Source organism: Bombina bombina, chromosome 8, assembly GCF_027579735.1.
Source record: "Bombina bombina isolate aBomBom1 chromosome 8, aBomBom1.pri, whole genome shotgun sequence".
Taxonomy (NCBI): domain Eukaryota; kingdom Metazoa; phylum Chordata; class Amphibia; order Anura; family Bombinatoridae; genus Bombina; species Bombina bombina.
In genome coordinates this window covers 30,601,599-30,627,222 of record NC_069506.1, presented here as the reverse complement: position 1 = coordinate 30,627,222, position 25,624 = coordinate 30,601,599, and the positions used below count along the sequence as shown (strand labels likewise).

Here is a 25,624-nt window from a genome sequence, read left to right as displayed (position 1 = left end):
ATTAACCAATCACCAGGTGTGTACTTCTCTGGCATGGGAGAGTGCCTAGTGGTTGTCTTTAACTGAATGTTCCACCCATGGCTGTCAAATTATTTAATGGTTACAAATATACACACAAGAGTGTGTTAATAAAATGCAGTATCTTCAATTGTTTTACGTCACTAATTAACAATTCATTAGAAAGAAATTAATGTATTTATTAAACCAGTTAATGAAAATCCCTTATGCACTGCATGCTCTGTACCTGTTCTCTCACATTTTGTCTGTATTGTTAATATTTTATAGTAGTATGAACTTATGCCTCATACATTTTATCATTTATTAAACAGACTGTATTAAAATATAATAAAAGATCAAATACAAAAATCTTCATAAGTTATTGAGACACTATTGTCCCACAAATACTGGAAACCAGTTTGGCTTTATTCTCATAACAGTAATTGTTCACACAACAAGACCTCTGCCTGTATACAGTTAATTTAAGGACATGTTTTATTTCAATTGCATTTATAAAAAAAACAAACACAGACACTGTTCTGATTCTGAGACAGTACATACACATGATACACGTCTTCTGACACAGCCCGCAGCGTTTAAACTCAGAGGTCAGAGTAGGTTTAGTATAAATTAAATCACCATGTGTATAAAAAATGATTGCAGAAATGATATAACTCTTATTTTTACTAAATAAATAATGCTGCATTAAAGGAACAGTATACACTCATTTTCATATAACTGCATGTAATAGACACTACTATAAAGAATAAGATGCACAGATACTGATATAAAAATCCAGTATAAAATGGATTAAAAACTTACTTAGAAGCTGTCAGTTTAGCTCTGTTGAAAAGGCAGCCGGAAAGCCCACTGCAAGTGGCAAATAAGACCCTCCCCCTTCTTTTGCATATGAAAGTAGTAGTTCCGCCCCTGCCAGTTTTGCATAACCAACATTGTTTTACCTCTGTGATTACCTTGAATCTAAGCCTCTTCTGACAGTCCCCTGATCACATGACTTTATTTATTAACTATTGACTTGCATTTAGTGCTGTGTTGTGCTAAATCTTAAACTCCTCGGTCAACACAATGTTATCTATATGACTCACATGAACTAGTAGTCTCTTGTGAAAAGCTATATAAAAAATCATGTGATACAAGGCTGTCTGTAGAGCCTTAGAAACAGGCAGAAATGTAGAGGTTTACATGTTATAAAGTATATTAAGATAACAATGTTGGGTGTAAAGCTGGGGAATGGGTAGTAAAGGCGTTATCTATCTTTTTAAACGATAACAATTTTAGTGTAGACTGCCCCTTTAATTGCTGGTATATGCTATGAGTTTAATGTCCCTTTAACAAAAGCCAGAGCTAAATGGTTAACAGACCATTTGATGATAACGCTGTATACATTTTTCTTTTCTTCCTTAGTACCCCCAGATTTCTCAGCTATGTTGCGTCAGTACACGCAGGACGGGTACCGCGTGCTGGGATTTGCATACAAACTGCTTAACTTCATAAAAACTTTTGAAGAAGCTCAGATGGTATCAAGGTTTGTAACAACAACAAAAAACTGCTAATTTAGGCCTAGATTTGGAGTTCGGCGGTAAAAGGGCTGCTAACGCTCCGCTGGCTTTTTTCTGGCCGCACCATAAATTTAACTCTGGTATCGAGAGTTTAATCAAATGCTGCGTTAGGCTCCAAAAAAGGAGCGTAGAGCATTTTTACCGCAAATGCAACTCTCGATACCAGAGTTGCTTACGGACGCGGCCGGCCTCAAAAACGTGCTCGTGCACGATTCCCCCATAGGAAACAATGGGGCTGTTTGAGCTGAAAAAAAACCTAACACCTGCAAAAAAGCAGCGTTCAGCTCCTAACGCAGCCCCATTGTTTCCTATGGGGAAACACTTCCTACGTCTGCACCTAACACTCTAACATGTACCCCGAGTCTAAACGCCCCTAACCTTACACTTATTAACCCCTAATCTGCCGCCCCCGCTATCGCTGACCCCTGCATATTTTTTTAAACCCCTAATCTGCCGCTCCGTAAACCGCCGCAACCTACGTTATCCCTATGTACCCCTAATCTGCTGCCCTAACATCGCCGACCCCTATATTATATTTATTAACCCCTAATCTGCCCCCCTCAACGTCGCCGACACCTGCCTACACTTATTAACCCCTAATCTGCCGAGCGGACCTGAGCGCTACTATAATAAAGTTATTAACCCCTAATCCGCCTCACTAACCCTATCATAAATAGTATTAACCCCTAATCTGCCCTCCCTAACATCGCCGACACCTAACTTCAATTATTAACCCCTAATCTCCCGACCGGAGCTCACCGCTATTCTAATAAATGTATTAACCCCTAAAGCTAAGTCTAACACTAACACCCCCCTAAGTTGCATATAATTTTTATCTAACGAAATAAATTAACTCTTATTAAATAAATGATTCCTATTTAAAGCTAAATACTTACCTGTAAAATACATCCTAATATAGCTACAATATAAATTATAATTATATTATAGCTATTATAGGATTAATATTTATTTTACAGGTAACTTTGTAATTATTTTAACCAGGTACAATAGCTATTAAATAGTTAAGAACTATTTAATAGTTACCTAGTTAAAATAATAACAAAATTACCTGTAAAATAAGTCCTAACCTAAGATATAATTAAACCTAACACTACCCTATCAATAAAATAATTAAATAAACTACCTACAATTACCTACAATTAACCTAACACTACACTATCAATAAATTAATTAAACACAATTCCTACAAATAAATACAATTAAATAAACTAGCTAAAGTACAAAAAATAAAAAAGATCTAAGTTACAGAAAATAAAAAAATATTTACAAACATAATAAAAATATTACAACAATTTTAAACTAATTACACCTACTCTAAGCCCCCTAATAAAATAACAAAGCCCCCCAAAATAAAAAATTCCCTACCCTATTCTAAATTAAAAAAGTTACAAGCTCTTTTACCTTACCAGCCCTGAACAGGGCCCTTTGCGGGGCATGCCCCAAGAATTTCAGCTCTTTTGCCTGTAAAAGAATAAATACAATACCACCCCCCCCAACATTACAACCCACCACCCACATACCCCTAATCTAACCCAAACCCCCCCTTAAATAAACCTAACACTAAGCCCCTGAAGATCTTCCTACCTTGTCTTCACCATACCAGGTTCACCGATCCGTCCTGAAGAGCTCCTCCGATGTCCTGATCCAAGCCCAAGCGGGGGCTGAAGAGGTCCATGATCCGGTCAAAGTCTTCATCCAAGCGGGGCAGAAGAGGATCTTCCATCCGATTGAAGTCATCATCCAGGCGGCATCTTCGATCTTCTTCCATCCGGAGCGAAGCGGCAGGATCCTGAAGACATCCAGCGCGGAACATCCATCCGGACCGACGACTGAACGACTATCAGCCAATCGGAATTCGAGGGACGCCAACTTGGTTGACGTCCCTTAAAGGAACAGTCATTCGTCGTTCAGTCGTCGGTCCGGATGGATGTTCCGCGCTGGATGTCTTCAGGATCCTGCCGCTTCGCTCCGGATGGAAGAAGATCGAAGATGCCGCCTGGATGATGACTTCAATCGGATGGAAGATCCTCTTCTGCCCCGCTTGGATGAAGACTTTGACCGGATCATGGACCTCTTCAGCCCCCGCTTGGGCTTGGATCAGGACATCGGAGGAGCTCTTCAGGACGGATCGGTGAACCTGGTATGGTGAAGACAAGGTAGGAAGATCTTCAGGGGCTTAGTGTTAGGTTTATTTAAGGGGGGTTTGGGTTAGATTAGGGGTATGTGGGGTGGTGGGTTGTAATGTTGGGGGGGGGTATTGTATTTATTCTTTTACAGGCAAAAGAGCTGAAATTCTTGGGGCATGCCCCGCAAAGGGCCCTGTTCAGGGCTGGTAAGGTAAAAGAGCTTGTAACTTTTTTAATTTAGAATAGGGTAGGGAATTTTTTATTTTGGGGGGCTTTGTTATTTTATTAGGGGGCTTAGAGTAGGTGTAATTAGTTTAAAATTGTTGTAATATTTTTATTATGTTTGTAAATATTTTTTTATTTTCTGTAACTTAGATCTTTATTTTTTGTACTTTAGCTAGTTTATTTAATTGTATTTATTTGTAGGAATTGTGTTTAATTAATTTATTGATAGTGTAGTGTTAGGTTAATTGTAGGTAATTGTAGGTAGTTTATTTAATTATTTTATTGATAGGGTAGTGTTAGGTTTAATTATATCTTAGGTTAGGACTTATTTTACAGGTAATTTTGTTATTATTTTAACTAGGTAACTATTAAATAGTTCTTAACTATTTAATAGCTATTGTACCTGGTTAAAATAATTACAAAGTTACCTGTAAAATAAATATTAATCCTAAAATAGCTATAATATAATTATAATTTATATTGTAGCTATATTAGGATTTATTTTACAGGTAAGTATTTAGCTTTAAATAGGAATCATTTATTTAATAAGAGTTAATTTATTTCGTTAGATAAAAATTATATTTAACTTAGGGGGGTGTTAGTGTTAGGGTTAGACTTAGCTTTAGGGGTTAATACATTTATTAGAATAGCGGTGAGCTCCGGTCGGCAGATTAGGGGTTAATAATTGAAGTTAGGTGTCGGCGATGTTAGGGAGGGCAGATTAGGGGTTAATACTATTTATGATAGGGTTAGTGAGGCGGGTTAGGGGTTCATAACTTTATTATAGTAGCGCTCAGGTCCGCTCGGCAGATTAGGGGTTAATAAGTGTAGGCAGGTGTCGGCGACGTTGAGGGGGGCAGATTAGGGGTTAATAAATATAATATAGGGGTCGGCGATGTTAGGGGTAGCAGATTAGGGGTACATAGGGATAACGTAGGTGGCGGCGATTTGCGGTCGGAAGATTAGGGGTTAATTATTTTAAGTAGCTTGCGGCGACGTTGTGGGGGGCAAGTTAGGGGTTAAGAAATATAATATAGGGGTCGGCGGGGTTAGGGGCAGCAGATTAGGGGTACATAAGTATAACGTAGGTGGCGGTCGGCAGATTAGGGGTTAAAAATTTAAATCGAGTGGCGGCGATGTGGGGGGACCTCGGTTTAGGGGTACATAGGTAGTTTATGGGTGTTAGTGTACTTTAGGGTACAGTAGTTAAGAGCTTTATAAACCGGCGTTAGCCAGAAAGCTCTTAACTCCTGCTATTTTCAGGCGGCTGGAATTTTGTCGTTAGAGCTCTAACGCTCACTTCAGAAACGACTCTAAATACCAGCGTTAGAAAGATCCCATTGAAAAGATAGGCTACGCAAATGGCGTAGGGGGGATCTGCGGTATGGAAAAGTCGCGGCTGAAAAGTGAGCGTTAGACCCTTTAATCACTGACTCCAAATACCAGCGGGCGGCCAAAACCAGCGTTAGGAGCCTCTAACGCTGGTTTTGACGGCTACCGCCGAACTCCAAATCTAGGCCTTATGTTTAATGTAAGATATTTTTTTATTGGTCCTATCAAATAAATCTTGATTATAAAGATTTATTGGGGCATTCTGACTTAAAAATAAAATGCTGTGTTTCGTTGGAGAATTTTCTTATAAAACAAAATCCTTCTTTTACTGTGTATCATAAATAAAGCTAAAAAAAACACATAGTCAAAGTCATGCACAATGCTGCTGTTCCAAATAAAGATAAGGTCAATGAACCAATCAGGAGTGGGCATACGTGTGTATGCTCCAATCCCCAGGTGGAATAGCTCAGGAGTGTTGTTAGAGCGACATTCTATCTGTAAACCATTTGCAGAGGTTAAACACAGTAGAAGAAGGAATTTGTTTAAGAATAAAATGCTCTTACAGAATACATTATCTGTGTATCTTTAAATGAAATATTCGGATACTGCCAATCATGCATAATAATTAATTAATGTGAAATGGGCATTTATATACAGATAATACTCAAGGATTAATTGCCCACTGGCTTGTAAACACTAATCATACTGCTCTCTCTATTGGTGGACAGGGATATGCCGTCACAAACGTGAACAAATAAAGTAGTTTTAGTAGGGATGGCAGCATCCTATTTTCAAAAACAATGTGTTTAATCCTAGCTCTTTTCTATGAGAGAATACTGAGGTAGGTCCTGGAATGTGCACTTGTCTTAGGCATTATATAGCAGCAGTGTTTGCAACAATATTATACATATACTGCTAAAGATACGTACACGCTCCTTAGCCTGCCTCTCTGTACCCTCATTAAACAGAGCTACGTTTCAACGGATAGAAAGAGAAATAGAGATCAATTTGAAAACAGGTGTAAATTTGATTTTTTTTTTTATAGTACGCTTTATATGAATAATGAAAGTTTCATTTTAACTTCCTTGTCCCTTTAAAACTCAGATCCAACAGATAAAATGAAAATTTTAGATTAAACCAACATTCAACACTAGTTAATCTAGTCTGCCGCCATGTTGAAATCTATCTTTCACTATATTCCAGTGCTGAGGTGTTTGCACATGTGCAGTAAATCTCATTTAGATACCTGCAATTAAATTTAGGTTTCAAAATGGCAGCACCCATGATTATAGGGAGGTGCAAGTGCCCCTTTAAGTGATTTTGTTAATATTTTAAATAACCGGTTGTTCTTGCACTGCCTTTATGTTTAGCAAGGTGATATCTGGGGTTTTATATTTCTTTAGTGTGACACTCATATCCCCTGTAGGGAATCATCAGAGTGTGATCTCACCTTCCTGGGATTCCTCATCATGAGAAACGTTCTAAAACCGGAGACTGCACCTGTCATTTATGGACTGCGAAATGCCGATATCCGGCCAGTCATGGTGACAGGTAATTTGGAAAAGATGCTTTTATTCCTTACTTGATAACCCGCTTTTTTAATCAGAATCTCAACATAAAAAATTTAGCATTTGCTTTTGTAACTCCAAAGCCTTGATGTGATTTCTTCTGTTATGTGCGATCAGTCCACGGGTCATCATTACTTCTGGGATATAACTCCTCCCCAACAGGAAATGCAAGAGGATTCACCCAGCAGAGCTGATATAGCTCCTCCCCTCTACGTCAGTCCCAGTCATTCTCTTGCACCCAACGACTAGATAGGATGTGTGAGAGGACTATGGTGATTATACTTAGTTTTTATGACTTCAATCAAAAGTTTGTTATTTTACAATAGCACCGGAGCGTGTTATTACTTCTCTGGCAGAGTTTGAAGAAGAATCTACCAGAGTTTTTTACTATGATTTTAACCGGAGTAGTTAAGATCATATTGCTGTTCTCGGCCATCTGAGGAGGTAAAGGCTTCAGATCAGGGGACAGCGGGCAGATGAATCTGCATTGAGGTATGTAGCAGTTTTTATTTTCTGAATGGAATTGATGAAAAAATCCTGCTATACCGTTATAATGACATGTATGTATACCACTTCAGTATTCTGGGAATGGTTTTTCACCGGAACTACTCTGTTAAAGGTCACTAATCCTTTTAATAAATATTGTCATGTTAAACGTTTTTGCTGGAATGTAGAATCGTTTACATTGCTGAGGTACTGAGTAAATAAATGTTTGGGCATTATTTTCCACTTGGCAGTTGTCTGCTTTAAATTGTGACAGTTTCGTTTCTCCTCACTGCTGTGTGTGAGAGGGAGGGGCCGTTTTTGGCGCTCTTTTGCTACGCATCAAAAAATTCCAGTCAGCTACTATTATATTTCCTGCATGATCCGGTTCACTGACAGATCTCAGGGGTCTTCAAACTTCTTTGAAGGGAGGTACATTCTCTCAGCAGAGCTGTGAGAATTTTTATTGACTGTGAATAAAAACGTTACTCTATAATTTTTTATGTCAAATTTAGTTATTTACTAATGGGAACAAACCTTTGCTAAAAGTTGTGTTTATTTTAAACTTGATGCTATAACTGTTTCAGTTCATTATCTTCAACTGTCATTTAATCGTTTAAGTACCTCTTTGAGGCACAGTACGTTTTTGTTAAAAAAGATTATAACCAGGTTGCAAGTTATTGCTAGTGTGTTAAACATGTCTGACTCAGAGAATGATATCTGTGTCATTTGTTCCAATACCAAGGTGGAGCCCAATAGAAATTTATGTACTAACTGTATTGATGCTACTTTAAATAAAAGTCAATCTGTACAATGTGAACAAAATGCACCAAACTGCGAGGGGAGAGTTATGCCGACTAACTCGCCTCACGCGGCAGTACCTGCATCTCCCGCCCGGGAGGTGCGTGATATTATGGCGCCTAATACATCTGGGCGGCCATTACAGATAACATTACATGATATGGCTACTGTTATGACTGAAGTTTTGTCTAAATTACCAGAACTAAGAGGCAAGCGTGATCACTCTGGGGTGAGAACAGAGTGCGGTGACAATACTAGGGCCATGTCTGATACTGCGTCACAGCTTGCAGAGCATGAGGACGGAGAGCTTCATTCTGTGGGTGACGGTTCTGATCCAAACAGATTGGATTCAGATATTTCAAATTTTAAATTTAAATTGGAGAACCTCCGTGCATTACTAGGGGAGGTCTTAGCAGCTCTCAATGATTGTAACACCATTGCAATACCAGAGAAAATGTGTAGGTTGGATAAATACTTTGCGGGTACCGGCGAGTACTGACGTTTTTCCTATACCTAAGAGATTAACTGAAATTGTTACTAAGGAGTGGGATAGACCCGGTGTGCCGTTCTCACCCCCTCCAATATTTAGAAAAATGTTTCCAATAGACGCCACTACTCGGGACTTATGGCAAACGGTCCCTAAGGTGGAGGGAGCAGTTTCTACTTTAGCTAAGCGTACCACTATCCCGGTGGAGGATAGCTGTGCTTTTTCAGATCCAATGGATAAAAAATTAGAGGGTTACCTTAAGAAAATGTTTGTTCAACAAGGTTTTTATATTGCAACCCCCTTGCATGTATCGCGCCGATTACGGCTGCGGCAGCATTTTGGATTGAGTCTCTGGAAGAGAACCTTAGTTCATCTACGCTAGACGACACTATGGACAGGCTTAGAGTCCTTAAACTAGCCAATTCATTCATTTCGGAGGCCGTAGTACATTTAACCAAACTTACGGCTAAGAACTCTGGATTCGCCATACAGGCACGTAGAGCACTGTGGCTAAAATCTTGGTCAGCTGATGTTACTTCTAAGTCTAAATTACTTAATATACCTTTCAAGGGGCAGTCTTTATTTGGGCCCGGGTTGAAAGAAATTATTGCTGACATTACAGGAGGTAAGGGCCACGCCCTACCTCAAGACAAAGCCAAAGCTAAGGCTAGACAGTCTAATTTTCGTCCCTTTCGGAATTTCAAACCTGGAGCAGCGTCAACCTCCACTGCACCAAAACAGGAAGGAGCTGTTGCTCGTTACAGGCAAGGCTGGAAACCTAACCAGTCCTGGAATAAGGGCAAACAGCCAGGAAACCTGCTGCTGCCCCAAAGACAGCATGAACCGAGAGCCCCCGATCCGGGACCGGATCTAGTGGGGGGCAGACTTTCTCTCTTCGCTCAGGCCTGGGCAAGAGATGTTCAGGATCCCTGGGCGCTGGAGATCATATCTCAGGGATACCTTCTAGACTTCAAATTATCTCCCCCAAAAGGGAGATTTCATCTGTCAAGGTTGTCAACAAACCAGATAAAGAAAGAAGCGTTTCTACGCTGTGTACAAGATCTGTTATTAATGGGAGTGATCCATCCAGTTTCCGCGGTCGGAACAAGGACAAGGGTTCTACTCAAACCTGTTTGTGGTTCCCAAAAAAGAGGGAACTTTCAGGCCAATCTTAGATTTAAAGATTCTAAACAAATTCCTAAGAGTTCCATCGTTCAAAATGGAAACTATTCGGACAATCTTACCTATGATCCAAAAGGGTCAGTACATGACCACAGTGGATTTAAAAGATGCTTACCTTCACATACCGATTCACAAAGATCATCAACGGTATCTACGGTTTGCCTTCCTAGACAGGCACTACCAGTTTGTAGCTCTTCCATTCGGATTGGCTACGGCCCCAAGAATCTTCACAAAGGTTCTGGGTGCCCTTCTGGCGGTACTAAGACCGCGAGGGATTTCGGTAGCTCCGTACCTAGACGACATTCTAATACAAGCTTCAAGCTTTCAAACTGCCAAGTCTCATACAGAGTTAGTTCTGGCATTTCTAAAGGTCGCATGGATGGAAAGTGAACGAAAAGAAAAGTTCTCTTTTTTCCTCTCACAAGAGTTCCATTCTTGGGGACTCTTATAGAGTTCTGTAGAAATGAAGATTTACCTGACAGAAGACAGGTTAACAAGGCTTCAGGATGCATGCCGTGTCCTTCATTCCATTCAACACCCGTCAGTAGCTCAATGCATGGAGGTGATCGGCTTAATGGTAGCGGGCAATGGACATAGTACCTTTTGCACGCCTACACCTCAGACCGCTGCAATTGTGCATGCTAAGTCAGTGGAATGGGGATTACTCAGATTTGTCCCCTACCCTGAATCTGGAATCAAGAGACCAGAAATTCTCTTCTATGGTGGCTTTATCGGCCACACCTGGTCCAGGGGGATGCCATTCAGCAGGCCAGACTGGACAATCGTAACAACAGACGCCAGCCTGCTAGGTTGGGGGCGCTGTCTGGAATTCTATGAAGACTCAGGGATTATGGAATCAGGAGGAGAGTCTCCTTCCAATAAACATTCTGGAATTGAGGGCAGTTTCCCAATGCCCTTCTAGCTTGGCCCCAATTAACAACTCAGGGGTTCATCAGGTTTCAGTCGGACAATATCACGACTGTAGCTTACATCAACCATCAGGGAGGGACAAGAAGCTCCCTAGCAATGATGGAAGTATCAAAGATAATTCGCTGGGCAGAGTCCTCACTCTTGCCACCTTGTCAGCAATCCACATCCCGGGAGTGGAGAACTGGGAGGCGGATTTCTTGAGTCGCCAGACTTTTCATCCGGGAGAGTGGGAACTTCATCCGGAGATTTTTGCCCAAATACTTCGACGTTGGGGCAAACCAGAGATAGATCTCATGGCGTCTCGCCAGAACGCCAAACTTCCTCACTACGGGTCCAGATCCAGGGATCCGGGAGCGGTTCTGATAGATGCTTTAACAGCACCTTGGAACTTCGGGATGGCTTATGTGTTTCCACCCTTCCCGCTGCTTCCTCGATTGATTGCGAAAATCAAACAAGAGAGAGCATCTGTGATTCTAATAGCGCCTGCATGGCCACGCAGGACTTGGTATGCAGATCTAGTGGACATGTCATCCTGTCCACCTTGGTCTCTACCCTCTGAGACAGGACCTTCTGATACAGGGTCCATTCAAACATCAAAATCTAACTTCTCTGAAACTGACTGCTTGGAAATTGAACGCTTGATTTTATCAAAGCGTGGTTTTTTTTGAGTCGGTTATTGATACCCTGATCCAGGCTAGGAAGCCTGTTACCAGAAAGATTTACCATAAAATATGGCGCAAATACCTATACTGGTGCGAATCCAAACGTTACTCCCTGGAGTAAGGTTAGGATCCCTAGGATATTGTCTTTTCTACAAGAAGGTTTAGAAAAGGGTTTATCGGCTAGTTCATTAAAGGGACAGATTTCAGCTCTGTCCATCTTGTTACACAGGCGTCTGTCAGAAAATCCAGACGTCCAGGCCTTTTGTCAAGCTTTAGCTAGGATCAAGCCTGTGTTTAAAAGCCGTTGCTACCGCCCATGGAGTTTAAACTTAGTTCTTAACGTTTTACAAGGTGTTCCATTTGAACCCCTTCATTCCATTGATATAAAATTGTTATCTTGGAAAGTTCTGTTTTTAATGGCTATTTCCTCGGCTCGAAGAGTCTCTGAGTTATCAGCATTACATTGTGATTCTCCTTATCTGATTTTTCACTCAGATAAGGTAGTTCTGCGTACTAAACCTGGGTTCTTACCTAAGGTAGTTACTAACAGGAATATCAATCAAGAGATTGTTGTTCCATCCTTGTGTCCAAATCCTTCTTCAAAGAAGGAACGTCTTCTACACAATCTGGATGTAGTTCGTGCCCTCAAGTTCTACTTGCAGGCAACTAAAAATTTTCGCCAAACTTCTTCCCTGTTTGTCGTTTATCCTGGACAGAGGAGAGGTCAAAAAGCTTCTGCTACCTCTCTCTCTTTCTGGCTTCGTAGCATAATACGTTTAGCCTATGAGACTGCTGGACAGCAGCCTCCTGAAAGAATTACAGCTCACTCCACTAGAGCTGTGGCTTCCACTTGGGCCTTTAAGAATGAGGCCTCTGTTGAACAGATTTGCAAGGCTGCAACTTGGTCTTCGCTTCATACTTTTTTCCAAATTTTACAAATTTGACACTTTTGCTTCTTCGGAGGCTATTTTTGGGAGGAAAGGTTCTTCAGGGCAGTGGTTCCTTCTGTATAATGAGCCTGCCTATCCCTCCCGTCATCCGTGTACTTTTGCTTTGGTATTGGGTATCCCAGAAGTAATGATGACCCGTGGACTGATCGCACATAACATAATAAAACATAATTTATGCTTACCTGATAAATTCCTTTCTTCTGTTGTGCGATCAGTCCACGGCCCGCCCTGTTTTTTTAAGGCAGGTAAATATCTTTTAAATTATACTCCAGTCACCACTTCACCCTTGGTTACTCCTTTCTCGTTGATTCTTGGTCGAATGACTGGGACTGACGTAGAGGGGAGGAGCTATATCAGCTCTGCTGGGTGAATCCTCTTGCATTTCCTGTTGGGGAGGAGTTATATCCCAGAAGTAATGATGACCCGTGGACTGATCGCACAACAGAAGAAAGGAATTTATCAGGTAAGCATAAATTATGTTATTTAGTACCTCTCATAGGATTTGTATATACCAAGGCTGCCTTGGCCCTTGGCCCTCATTTTCATAAATAAAAAATAGGCAATCTCTTTTTTTTCTATATTAAATGAGAATTTCTGAAAGACTGGAATCAAGGCCCTTGTGTTTGTAAAACAAAAACTGCAGAAGTTTATTTAAAGGGACAATAAACACTAAACAAATGCTAGATAGAATGATGCACTCAAAGAAAAGATTAGTCTTAGAATAACAGGTAGATGTATATTTCAAAGTTTCATTAGTTGTTTAAATAGTGACAAGATAAGTGTAATGTTTTAGTGTCTATAAAACACTGGGAGCTGCCATGTTGTAACTTAGGTTACCTTCTCTGCTGTGGCCAGTTATGGGCAATTATAAATAGAATGTAATTACAGGAATAGGGTACAAAAATAAATGACAGTATTTGTAGAGTTTTTTTTTTTTTATTTTTATATATATATATATATATATATATATATATATATATGATTCATTATTTTATATTGCCAACTCAAAGTGTTTAATATCCCTTTAATAATGGTAATTATTATAATAAGGAGTTAAAAGAACTGTTTACTGTGAGCGAAGATATTTGTTGTAATATGGGTCTTGTTTCACCTTATTTGTTATCGTACCATTTTGTGACATCTAAGAAGGCTAAAAAATACACTTGTAAGTAAATAAATATAATCAGAAAAGTAATTAATTGATTGATGCATAACTCCACAGTAGTGCGCCAGAGTCGCAGATTAGGCGTCAAATTGTAGATACATTAAGAAAGGTTCCTGTAGGAACAACACGTGCGCATTGTTCCACACTTTTTGTCTATTCTTTTTTTTTTTTTTTTTTTTTTTTTTATATCTTTTTATTTTGCCAAGAAAATAAACAGTTAACAATAGGTGATTCCAACAAAAAAAAGCAGATGACAAAATACTTCCAAAAATAAACGTTAATACAAAACAGAATACAATCTCGCTTAGAAATAAAAAGGCACCTTAAGTGGGTGAAGATATTCACCTAACCACTCGAGAAAAGAAAAAGACGGCTCTGACCTGGCAATTTTTCTTAATGCATAAAAACCCTACCAAAGCTATGATCTCCATTAATGCTATATACTCTAGATCCTATCTAACACACACACAAAGAAGAGAAAGAGAAGAAGAAGAGAGAAAGAAAAAAAAAAAAAAAAAAAAAAAGGGCACACAACCCCCCCCCCCCTCTCCCCTACCAGCTTCCACCATAATCTTTCACGCAAGCAGCCACTCACCTCTAAGATTAGCTTCCAATAAGAAAAGAGAGTTCTTAAATGGCTGCAAGATCAATTTCTGGGTTTCCTGATCCAAAGATTTAATAAAAATCCCCCATTTGTTTAAAAAGAGCCTGATATTATTATCTATCTGTGCCTGTACTGAGGCTTGTTCTAGAAACATTTGGTGTGTTATCCCATTTTTAAATTCAGAAAATTTGGGTTCTTTATTAGACTGCCAATATTTTAATACCAGTTTCCTACCGAGCAGTATCATTGTATTTATTAATAAATGGCTGGGACCAACTTCTTCCTGGTTTGCTAGGAAAAAGACTGCATGCTTACTTACTTGAAAGTGTTGATTTAAGATTTTAGTGACCCAAAATGAGATTTTCCCCCAAAATCTTTGAATTACAGGACAGGACCAGAAAAGATGGAACATATCTGCTGCAAGGTACTTGCACTTACTACAAACTATATTCTCATGTTTTTTATCCCACCGAGCCTGCCAACTGGGTGTATAATAACATTGATACCAGATCTTTAACTGTTGTTCTTTGAAATATTCCCCTCTCATTGCCTTTGCTACCCTATCTCCAGAGTTCTTAAATAATCTGAATCTTGTAAGTTGTCACCTGCTATGTCCCATTTAAGTTCCAAATATCTTTTATTGCTTTGTTCTTGAGAGGTGAGTAGAGCATAATAAGAGTGCGTGATAGAATAATTTCCTGCTTGAAACATAATATCTATTGCCTCTATTTTCCTACACTGATCAGCATAGTGACGTAATTGTAAGTAAGAAAAGAATAGGCGATTTGGTATGTTAAATTCAGATTTACATTCATTAAAAGTTTTAATCGAATTATCTTCTTTTTGAGTAAACTGTGCGATGTAGTTGATCCCTAGATCTGACCAGGCATTAAATCTAGCTGAGTCATAGCCTACCTCGAATTCAGGGTTACCTTTAATTAAGAGAAAAGCTGAACCTCGATGCTTATCCCAATTTTAGCACAGAATTGACGCCACAGGCCCGTATTGGGTTGGTCTATAATAAGCATCCCCTTGTTTCTATAGGAATTAGTTTTAAGGGCATGTGTGTTAATGCTTTAAGGGCATAAGGTGCTACTAGGGCTCCTTCAATTTCAAGCAAGGAGAAATGTCCTTTCTCAGAAAACCAGTCCCAAACAAATTTTAGATTGGAAGCTATATTATACATCTCAAAATCGGGAAGAGCCATGCCTGCAGCCTCTTTCCTGGCACTCAAACGTTTCAACGCTATCCTCGATTTTTTTTTTGCACCCAAATAAATTGCGATATTAGTTTATTGATTAACTGACAGTCTTTCCTCAGTAATAGGAGTGGGTAGGGCCTGAAAAATGTATAAAAATTTTGGGGAGAGAGATCATTTTTATTAAATGTATTCGACCCATAAGAGATAGGGGCAGGTTCTTCCATCTTTCTAAATCTGCCTGGAGTGATGCGATAGCTGGTACAAAATTTAACTTATACCAACTCTTAGAGTTAGATGCAAATTTTATCCCTAGATATGTAATGTGATCTTTGGTTACTTTAAAAGGGATTTCTGGAGAACTTTTTAGTTTAATAAGCCACATAAGTTCCGATTTTTCTTTATTAATTGCAAAGCCGGAAAAAGCCTGGAAAGATTCTAAAGCTTCCATAATTATAGGCAGATTATATTGGAGATTTTGAGCAAAGATAAGCAGATCATCGGCATATATGGCTTGAGTTATTCTGTGTCCTTCGATATTTATCCCTAGCAGTTCTTGTCTAAACAATATTGCCAGGGGCTCTAGCGCTAGATTAAAAAGCAACGGGGATAGCGGACATCCTTGTCTCGTTCCTCGCTGGAGCCTAAATTGTTCTGAGGTTAGGGAGTTAACACTTAGACTCGCCCCTGGATTAGAGTAAAGTAAGGCAATAATATGGGAGAATTTACCCCAGATACCAAACTTATTAATAGTTGTCAGCATATGATCCCAGAGTAGCGTATCAAACGCTTTCTGTGTATCAATCGAAATAATTGCAGCGTCTTCTGTGAGCTTTTCTCCCCTTTCTTTTTTTTGTTCACAATAATTAATTGCTATCTCTAGTTTCCTAAGATTTTTAATAAGTGTCCTTCCTTTAATAAAGCCGGTTTGGTCAGGATGGACCAATTCGCTAATCACTTTTTGAAATCTGTCTGCTAAGATGTGGGTTAGGATTTTGTAATCCACATTTAGCAAAGAGATGGGTCTATAAGACTCCATTAATTCTTTATTTTTACCTTGTTTATAGATTAAGATTATTCTAGATTCTGTAAAATATTTAGAAGGTATTTGATTATCTTGTAGGAAACCATTAAAAAGCTCACATAGAATGGGGGTGATCGAATCTGCAAGAATTTTATATAATTCTCCAGGAAGATCATCCGGACCTGGCGCTTTGTTTAGCTTCAGTTTCATAATAGAGTTTTTAATCTCCTCTTCCTTGATTGGAGAGTTGAGGAGATCCAGGTCATCCTTGGCTATTTGAGGTATTTTAATCCTGTCCCAAAAGAGATCTTTTTTTATTTTATCTATAGGTTGAGCCTGATATAGTTGTTTAAAGTAGTGCGTAAATTCCTCTAAAATATCATGAGGGAGAGTACAAGTTTTGTGTTTAGTTTTTATTATTGATATGATACTGTTAGTTTTCCTGGTACTTACCAATCTGGCTAAGAATTTCCCTATCTTATTACCGAACTGCATGTAATTGCTATTTCTTTTCAACTCGTGCTGAATTTCTTTTGATATATGCCAATTGTCCCTTTGTTTTTTGGCTTCCAGATAGTTTCGCCAGCTCTCTTGACTGTTATCTGCAACATATTTTTGAAATTTGTTAATAATCTGCTTAGAAAGTTGGATCCAATAAGCGTCATTTTTCCTTTTGACTTTTATCATATAAGCCAGAATTTCTCCCCTTATCACAGCCTTGAAAGCTTGCCATAAAGATTCTGTATTCAATACTGATCCTCTATTCTCATTATAGTAAAGATTCCATTTCTCTAGCAAAAAGCCTCGAAATTTTAAATTATTATAAAAATATGTTGGAAAATATAATCTGTGGTTCCCTAGTTTGGGATTCAAGATTGACATAGAAATAGTAATAGGGGCGTGATCCGAAATTGTGATAGGCAAGATTTCGACTTTTTTTGCCAGAGAAAACAATTTATCACTAATTAGGAACATATCGATTCGTGAAAAAGATTTATACGCTTTAGATAAACACGTATATTCTTTACTGTCTGGATAGATATTCCTCCAGATATCTAATAAGCCTAAATTGAAGCAGAATTTTTTAAAAATTTTTGTATCCTTACAGCCTGATATAGCCTCTTTCCCCCTCCGATTTCTATCTAGGATGCTAGATGCTGCCAGATTCAGGTCTCCTCCTAGTATTATGTTTTGATTATATTCCAATAATTTGTTTTGGAGAGGTTCCCAGAACTCGTTTTTTTTTTGCATTTGGACCATAAACATTGCATAACACGAATCTTTTTAAGCCTAGTTCTACCTCTAGTATAATAAATCTCCCTTGTTGATCAATTTCTTGTTTCAGAATTTTATATTTTAATGATTTCCTAAAAATTATAGCTACCCCTCTTTTTCTCTGTACTCCTGCCGAATAGATAACTTCACCCACCCATCCCCATTTAAGTTTTTGACTTTCTGACTCATTTAAATGAGTCTCTTGTAAGAAGCCAATATCAATTTTAAGTTTATTAAAGTGCTGTAATATTGCTTTCCTTTTGATCGGGGAGGTAAACCCTCCCACGTTCCATGATCCAAATTTACATGATTCCGTCATATCTTATGCTTCTTTCCTACTTCTAGGGAGAGACATAAGAAAACTAAGAGAAGGGGGGGGGGAAGCAAGGAGAGAAAGAAAAAGGAGAGAGAGAGAAAAAAAAAAAAAAAGTCCCATTCACACGTACACCTGACCTTCCTATATTGACCCCTCCTTATAATATTTAGCTTCTTACTTGACCGCATTTCTGCACCTAGAAATATATTTCCTTCCTCCTCCCTTCTCCTATTCCACTTTTTACTCAGCATGACTACCCATGATACAGAGCTTGTATCCCCCATCTGATCACTTTTACCTTTGCTCTGTTCTCAAGAAGTCCTCTAGGTCCTGAGGGTTATCAAAAATCCTAAAACCTTCTTTAGTCTGTATACTGATTCTGGCTGGATATAGTAGCCTAACTATCCTGCCTTCCTGGATCAGGCGTGAGCAGATGGGGGCACACAGCTTCCTCTTACTAGCTGTTTCAAATGCAAAATCTTGGAAGATTAATATTTTCTTATTTTGGAAGAGGACTATTTTTTGTGCCCTATAAGCTTGCATAATCTTGACCTTTTCTTGAAAATTCAGGTATTTGATAATAATTGGTCTAGGTCTATTCTTATCATCCTCTTGATCTCTTACCCTGCCTAGCCTATGGGCTCTTTCTACTGTAAATGTACATGTTGGCTCATTGATGTTTAATAAGGAGGGCAGTTGGTTTGAAGCAAAATGAATTAACTCTCTTTCAGATACTGTTTCAGAGACTCCAATCACTCTTACATTGTTCCTCCTAGATCTATTTTCCATATCCTCAGCTTTGTCACTAAGATATTTGACTTGTTTCTGAATATATGTTAAGTCCTTATCTTTCTCTATGTCTCTATCTTCCAGATCTGATATTCGCTGTTCTACTAGACCAATTCTGGTAACCATCTGCTTGATATCTTGTGACACTGAGTCTATGCTTAGTTGGATTGCCTCAAATTTAGGAAGAAATAATTCACTTATTTGTTTTAATAAATCAGGGTTATTAACTGTTTCAACCACATTTTCTTGTGCTATCTCCTGACTGTTTTCAGTGCTGCGTCTTATTAGCTTTTTTCCTGCTGCCTTCTACTCGCCATGCTTGCTGTTTTATTGTTAACTGAAGGGAGAAGGAATTTATCCATAAAGAATGGTTATGAAAAACTTAAAACTTTCTATTTACCCCTATTTACTCCTAGTCAGGAGACCTTACCTTAATTAACTAGTTTGAATTTGACTAGAGGCATTTGCATTAGTGGTGACTTAACGCTATTGTTCTTATCGTTATCTCCTTCTCAACAATTCTTATAACAAAATGCCATTAGTGAAAAAAAACCCCACAAATGCAGTAATATATAGAGCAATACAAAGAGAGAGATGAGGAGAAGAAAATAGAGACCAGAATCATTCAGATATTCAAGTGAGTTCACTTCCAAATCTTGCAAGGATTTTCCTATCTGTTACTTCTGCATCTTATTTGTCTAGTTTGAAATTGGCTGTAGACTTTTAAGTAGAAAGTGACCTAGAACTGTTGGTCTAATCATTAACCCCTGCACAACCCTGCTTATAACACAATGCCATTAGTAAGAATTGCCCAAAAAATGCATAAATGTAAAAAACAAATACAAAGTTTAAAGCAAAAGTCAATCAGATACTCAAGTGGATTCTCTTCCAAATCTGCACAAATTTTCTGTCTGTTGAATCTCCCCAGATTCCCCCTCTGAATTGACAAAAGTTAAGGAGACTATGTCCACTTGTTATCCTCAGAAAATTTAGAGAGGTTCCAGACTTCGATATCCAATCTGTGCAGGGAGAGAAAGAAGACAAGGCCTCCTCATGTGTGTATCTGTCACTCCCCCTTTTATCCCATCATAGAGTAAACACAGGGTACTCACATTTTGATAAGGCACTCTCTTGTGCCGTTAGTTTCAGGCTGGACCTTCAGCAGCAGTCCAGCTCGCTGTTTCCCCAGGATGTCTTTACAGCTGACTTGCTTCTGGCGTCAAGTGCTCGGTCGTAAGGGCATAAAGTAAGACACAAAGTACAAAAAATCATGTGTAAATCTGTTTAAAGTGCATCTGAAGATTCAGCTTAAACTTTCACAGAATACTCACAAAAGTTGCGGCACCCAAATGTGCCTAGTGAGGCAGGCTAGGCTTTTTTCAGCAGCCCAGCTCGCTGTTTTCACGTTTAGCTACGTTGTAGAAATAGAGCAGCCTCAGGAAATGCCAGGTAAGCCCGTCTGAACCTTTTGCAGTAACCCAGCACCCTTTATAACACCGTCTCCTATTCGTGGTATCAGCGGAGGGGGTAAAGTAAAATCGCTCTTACACTTCCAGGCCACTTATCAATTTAGATTTTCCAGCACAGGAGTCCTTTTAGTATAACTTTAAATATATATGCATTGGGCCATGGCATATTAACCTTACATTCCCCTGTTTTCCACAGACCTAATAGTAATAGGGGGTTTCAACACTGCTAGCTGTTGCAGTGAGAATACGGCAAGCCTCTAAGAAATAAAAAGTTAAGAGCCAGATCCTGGAAGGCTACGCAGGGGGGACCAAACAGCTACATGGTGGTGTCAGAATTGTTGCTTGAAACACATCTTTAAAGAAAATCAATTTGAATTTTACCTTGCATTGTCCTCCCCCTTGCTCGCCTCACCTAAGGATCTGGACTGATATGCCTGAGAAGATGGCCTTGTAGGTGGGACTGAGTCGACCGGCTGTGGATCCCGGTCCGTAGCCCACTTCCACCCCGTAGCCAAACTTTGTAGCGTGCTCTAGCGTGTGCGAGAACGCCTAACCAGTGGCGTCTCGCTCAGCCCGACTTGGCGCAGCTCTCAATGCGTCACGTCACGCATACGTCAGTGCTTGCCCTCCCCCTCTATCCCCGTCTATTCTTTTTTTTAATTTTGTATTATCGCCTAATAAAAGGCAGTTCCTGACGTTTTGTACGTTTGTGTGTAAATTTATGTCCCAACACTTTGAGATTATAAAATAATATACATCTTCATAGTATTCTCAGGGGAATCTGTGTTTTGAATACATCTTTATATTAAGAATGTATTAACTGTTTAATAGTTTGTAGTTCCAAATACACAGGATATATATTTGTTGCTTTAATACCTGTATGGAATATTACTTTAACACTTTACTCAGTGTAGGTGGCTCCGAGTATTGTTCATTGAACATTTTTTTATTTTTTTTATTTATTTTTTGTTTCTCCAGGTGATAACATGCTCACCGCAATGAACGTGGCCAGAAGCTGCCATATGGTGGAACCTTCTGAGAAGGTTTTCTTTGTCAATGTATCTCCTCCTAGTCACCACAAAACCGCTACGCTGAAATTCATCCCAGCCGAGCCACAGCCAGGAGAGGAGATAAGGGAGGTAAGTTGCAGTCCTGCATCGTTTACGTGCGTTTGCATATCTAGTGCAGTTCATACAAAGTACACAGCAGTTTGCTTAGTGAAACCCAAATAGCACTGATGATGACAGATTACAGAAAATGACAAGGGGGACAATCTACACACCTGAGTATATTACCAGAAGGCACAAGGCTACAATGAGTAGAACAATGGCTTTGTTTGAGAGTTGGCTGAATGTGCTGGAGCAAAGGAAAACCTGCCAAAGAGATTTATACACAACATAAATTATACTGACAGTATCTGTAATTTCTCATTCAGTTCCTGGAAACCCGTTAGATCTATTCATTCTGTGTTTTATTGTCCTGCTTGTTTATTTTGGAAGGAAGCAAAAGCTTTTAAAGGAACAGTAAACACATTGAGAAATTTAAGGAGTATTGAACACAGTAGAATTGCATAATCAATAAATGTATAATAAATAGACAATGCAAAATCACTTTGTTTGAATTACATATAAGTAGTAGAATTTTTTTCTGACAAATTTCAAATTTAGTTTTTATTTTCCTTCCCACTGTATCATGTGACGGCCATCAGCCAATCACAAAATGCATATATGGATATTCTGGGAATCTTGCACATACTCAGTAGGAGCTGGTGTCTCAGAAAGTGTGCATATAAAAAAATGAGCACATTTAGAAAATGAAAGGGAATTGAAAAGTTGTTTAAAATTGTGAGCTCTATCTGATCATGACATTTTGACTGTAGTGGCCCTTTAATATATGGGTAATAAAACAACTTTGGCTGCCTGGCTACCCTATTTCCTTTCCTCAGACACCCCTGCCCTCATTCTTGGCGACTTCAACATCCCCCTTAACAATCCCACTGCCTCATCTGCTAAACAACTTCTGCAACTCACTTCCTCTTTCGGTCTGTCACAATGGACTGATTCTCCCACTCACAAAGACGGTCACTCTCCTGATCTTTAGCTATTGATGCACTCTCTCAAACTTCTCAAACTCCCCTTTTCCTCTTTATGACCATCATCTCCTTACTTGCAACATATCATCCTTTCCTACAACTCTCCCACCTTCTACTCCTCACACCAAACTTCACAGAAACATTATGTCTTTAGATCAGCAACAACTTGCTTATTCCCTTAAACCGCTCCTCTCATCCTTCTCCTCCTTTTCCTGCCCTGAACAATCTATCTGCCACTATAATTCCACCCTTATATCCGTCCTCGACAATCTCGCCCCTCTTACCACTGCTCGGAAATCATACACTCATCCCCAGCCCTGGCATACTCCTCTGACACGGTACCTACGCAGATGTTCCCGTACTGCTGAACGGAATTGGAGAAAATCACGGAGTTCAGCTGATTTTCTTCATTACAAATTCATCTTGAACTCCTACTACTCTGCCCTTAATCTCCACAAGCAACACTACTTCTCTACTCTTATCTCTAATCTTTCTTCAAACCCAAAACGTCTGTTCTCCACTTTCAATACTCTCCTCCGCCCTCCCCCACTTCCTAATACAACTTCTCTGTCAGCTCAAGACTTTGCCAGTCACTTCATTAACAAAATTGACTCCATCAGACATGAAATCAGCTCTCAACATAATTCCATTCTCTCCCCCACTCAAATGCTCTCACTCAACCACAACCCTCATAACCTGAAACTTAGTTCATTTTCCCCTGTTATTGAGGACGAAGTTTCAGCACTTATACTGCGCTCTCACCTCACTACCTGTCCCCTTGACCCTATCCCCTCACAGCTACTCCCCTCCCTCTCTGCTACCCTTACCCCTATACTAACACACATTTTCAACCTCTCCCTCAGCACTGGTACATTTCCCTCATCGATGAAACATGCGCTGGTCACACCTATCCTCAAAAAACCTTCCCTTGATCCTACCTCCCCATCCAACTACCGCCCTATTTCCCTCCTCCCTCTTGCTTCAAAGCTTCTCGAAAAACTAGTATATGTACGCCTATCCCATTTCCTTACGTTAAACTCCCTTCTTGACCCGCTGCAATCTGGATTTCGTCCCTAGCACTCCACATCAAAAGGCCACTTCTCTCTGCTTATCCTCGATCTGTCCGCAGCCTTTGACACTGTCGACCACCCTCTTTTGCTCCAAACCCTCCAATCCTTCGGCATCTGTGACACAGCCCTTTCGTGGCTCTCTTCCTACCTATCAAACTGTACCTTCAGTGTAGCCTTCTCTGGGGCCTCCTCTGCCCCGTCACCACTTTCTGTCGGAGTACCGCAAGGCTCTGTCCTCGGTCCCCTTCTCTTCTCAATCTATACGTCATCACTAGGTTCCCTAATTAAATCCCACGGTTTCCAGTATCATTTGTATGCCGGTGACACCCAAATCTACTTCTCTGCACCAGACCTATCTCCTTCCTTGCTAACCCGTGTCACTAACTGTCTTTCTCACATCTCTTCCTGGATGTCCTCCCACTACCTCAAGCTAAATCTCTCCAAAACTGAGCTCCTCATTTTCCCCCCTTCTTCCAAAATCTCCACCCCCAATATCTCTAACTGTCGACAACTCCATTACCCCTACCCCGCATGCCCGATGTCTCGGGGTCACATTTGACTCAGATCTTTCCTTCACTCCTCACATTCAGTCCTTGGCTAAAGCCTGCCACTTCCACCTTAAAAACATCTCTAAAATTAGACACTTCCTTACACAAGACACAACTAAGATTTTAATCCACTCTCTCATTCTTTCCCACCTTGATTACTGCAACTCTGTCCTCTCTGGCCTCCCCACCTGCCGCCTAGCTCCTTTACAATCCATAATGAATGCCTCTGCCAGACTCATCTTCCTTACACGTCGCTCTTCATCTGCTGCACCTCTATGCCAATCCCTTCACTGGCTTCCTCTTGCCTCTAGGATCAAACACAAAATTCTCACTCTGACATACAAAGCCCTCAACTGCACTGCTCCCCCCTATATCTCAGACCTTGTCTCCAGATACTCTCCCTCCCGTCCCCTTCGCTCTGCTCATGACCTCCTACTCTCCTCCTCTCTTGTTACCTCATCGCACTCCCGTTTACAGGACTTCTCCAGACTGGCTCCCATCTTGTGGAACTCTCTGCCTCATTTCACAAGACTCTCTTCTAGTTTTAAAAGCTTCAAGTGCTCCCTAAAGACTCTACTGTTCAGGGACGCATACAACCTACGCTAACCTTACTTTATACCAGTTCCTCTCCTCCACTGCAATCCCCTGAACCCTCTTAGCATGTAAGCCTAAGAGTCCAGCTGTTTGTAGGTCACCTTCTTAAGAGCTGAGTACAACAGTGCAACTCTTGGCAGGGCCCTCTACCCATTTGATCCCTATAATTGTTTTGTTCTACTCCGCCTTTGTTAATAGCACTGCGGAATCTGTTGGCGCTCTATAAATAACCGATAATAAAAATAATACTTTTGTTGTTTATTTTACCTCCTTTTCATGTAATTTAGCTCTGAAAATTGTAGCTTATCTAATTCTCAGAACTTAAAACAAAGCACACTGCATGATTAAGGTCAAACAAAATGGTAATGTGGTGGCTTAGGTCACCTGTGTCACTATCACGGCTATGGAGTGCAGGGCTCGCTGACAAAAGTACATGAGAACATAGGCAGTCATAAAGGAGTTAATAGTGTGTAGTGATGCTAATAGCCGACGTGTGACGTTTGTATGTAAACAGGGGCATTAACAGTAAAGTGACCAAGTGTGTGTGTTGTGCTATTTGATTTCACTCATTTCTATTAGAGTAAAAGTGTTTATTATTATTTTTTAACTTTAACTAATTGATTTATACATAACTCCATAAATGTGGTGTTCTCTATTAAGTCTTTAGATTGTGATCAGGAAAACAGTACAGACGTGAGCGAAGTACAGGGGCATTGATCAGCAAATCAATAATGAAAAACGAGTGCTTCCAGAAAATAATCAAAATGGCCGATTTATGATCAAGTTGGCATCAAATTGGGCTGATCTGCAGCCGATAACATGATAATTATAAAATGATAGACTGTGATAAGCCCTTACAGTTTTCATCTTATCTCCCCTCTGATCCGTAGGGTTTGTACCAGCAAGGAGGATCTTTCCTGGACAGGGGGCCCTATCATTTTGCAATGAATGGAAAGTCCTTCGCCATCTTGTGTGATTACTTCCCTGACATGCTGCCTAAAGTGAGCCCCATCTCATATTTCCTCTTACACCACCTTGTACATATGACGGCGGATTTTTTTTAACTGTAGATATTAAATTGGCAGTAAAATAAAAATTAACTTCCATGATTTAGATAGAACATCAATTTTTAAACA

At 39.8% G+C, this 25,624-nt stretch overlaps 1 protein-coding gene across 2 annotated transcripts in view; it reads left to right on the top strand.

Moving 5' to 3' along the window:
- Positions 1 to 25,624, top strand: part of ATP13A2 (ATPase cation transporting 13A2) — a 163,614-nt gene that overhangs the window by 101,737 nt on the left and 36,253 nt on the right. For both annotated transcript variants that reach the window (XM_053690263.1, XM_053690262.1), the window contains 4 exons: positions 1,423 to 1,543; positions 6,708 to 6,832; positions 21,163 to 21,323; positions 25,379 to 25,489. In XM_053690263.1, the coding sequence (XP_053546238.1) occupies positions 1,423 to 1,543; positions 6,708 to 6,832; positions 21,163 to 21,323; positions 25,379 to 25,489 (518 nt within the window). The remainder of the gene's footprint in view (positions 1 to 1,422; positions 1,544 to 6,707; positions 6,833 to 21,162; positions 21,324 to 25,378; positions 25,490 to 25,624) is intronic.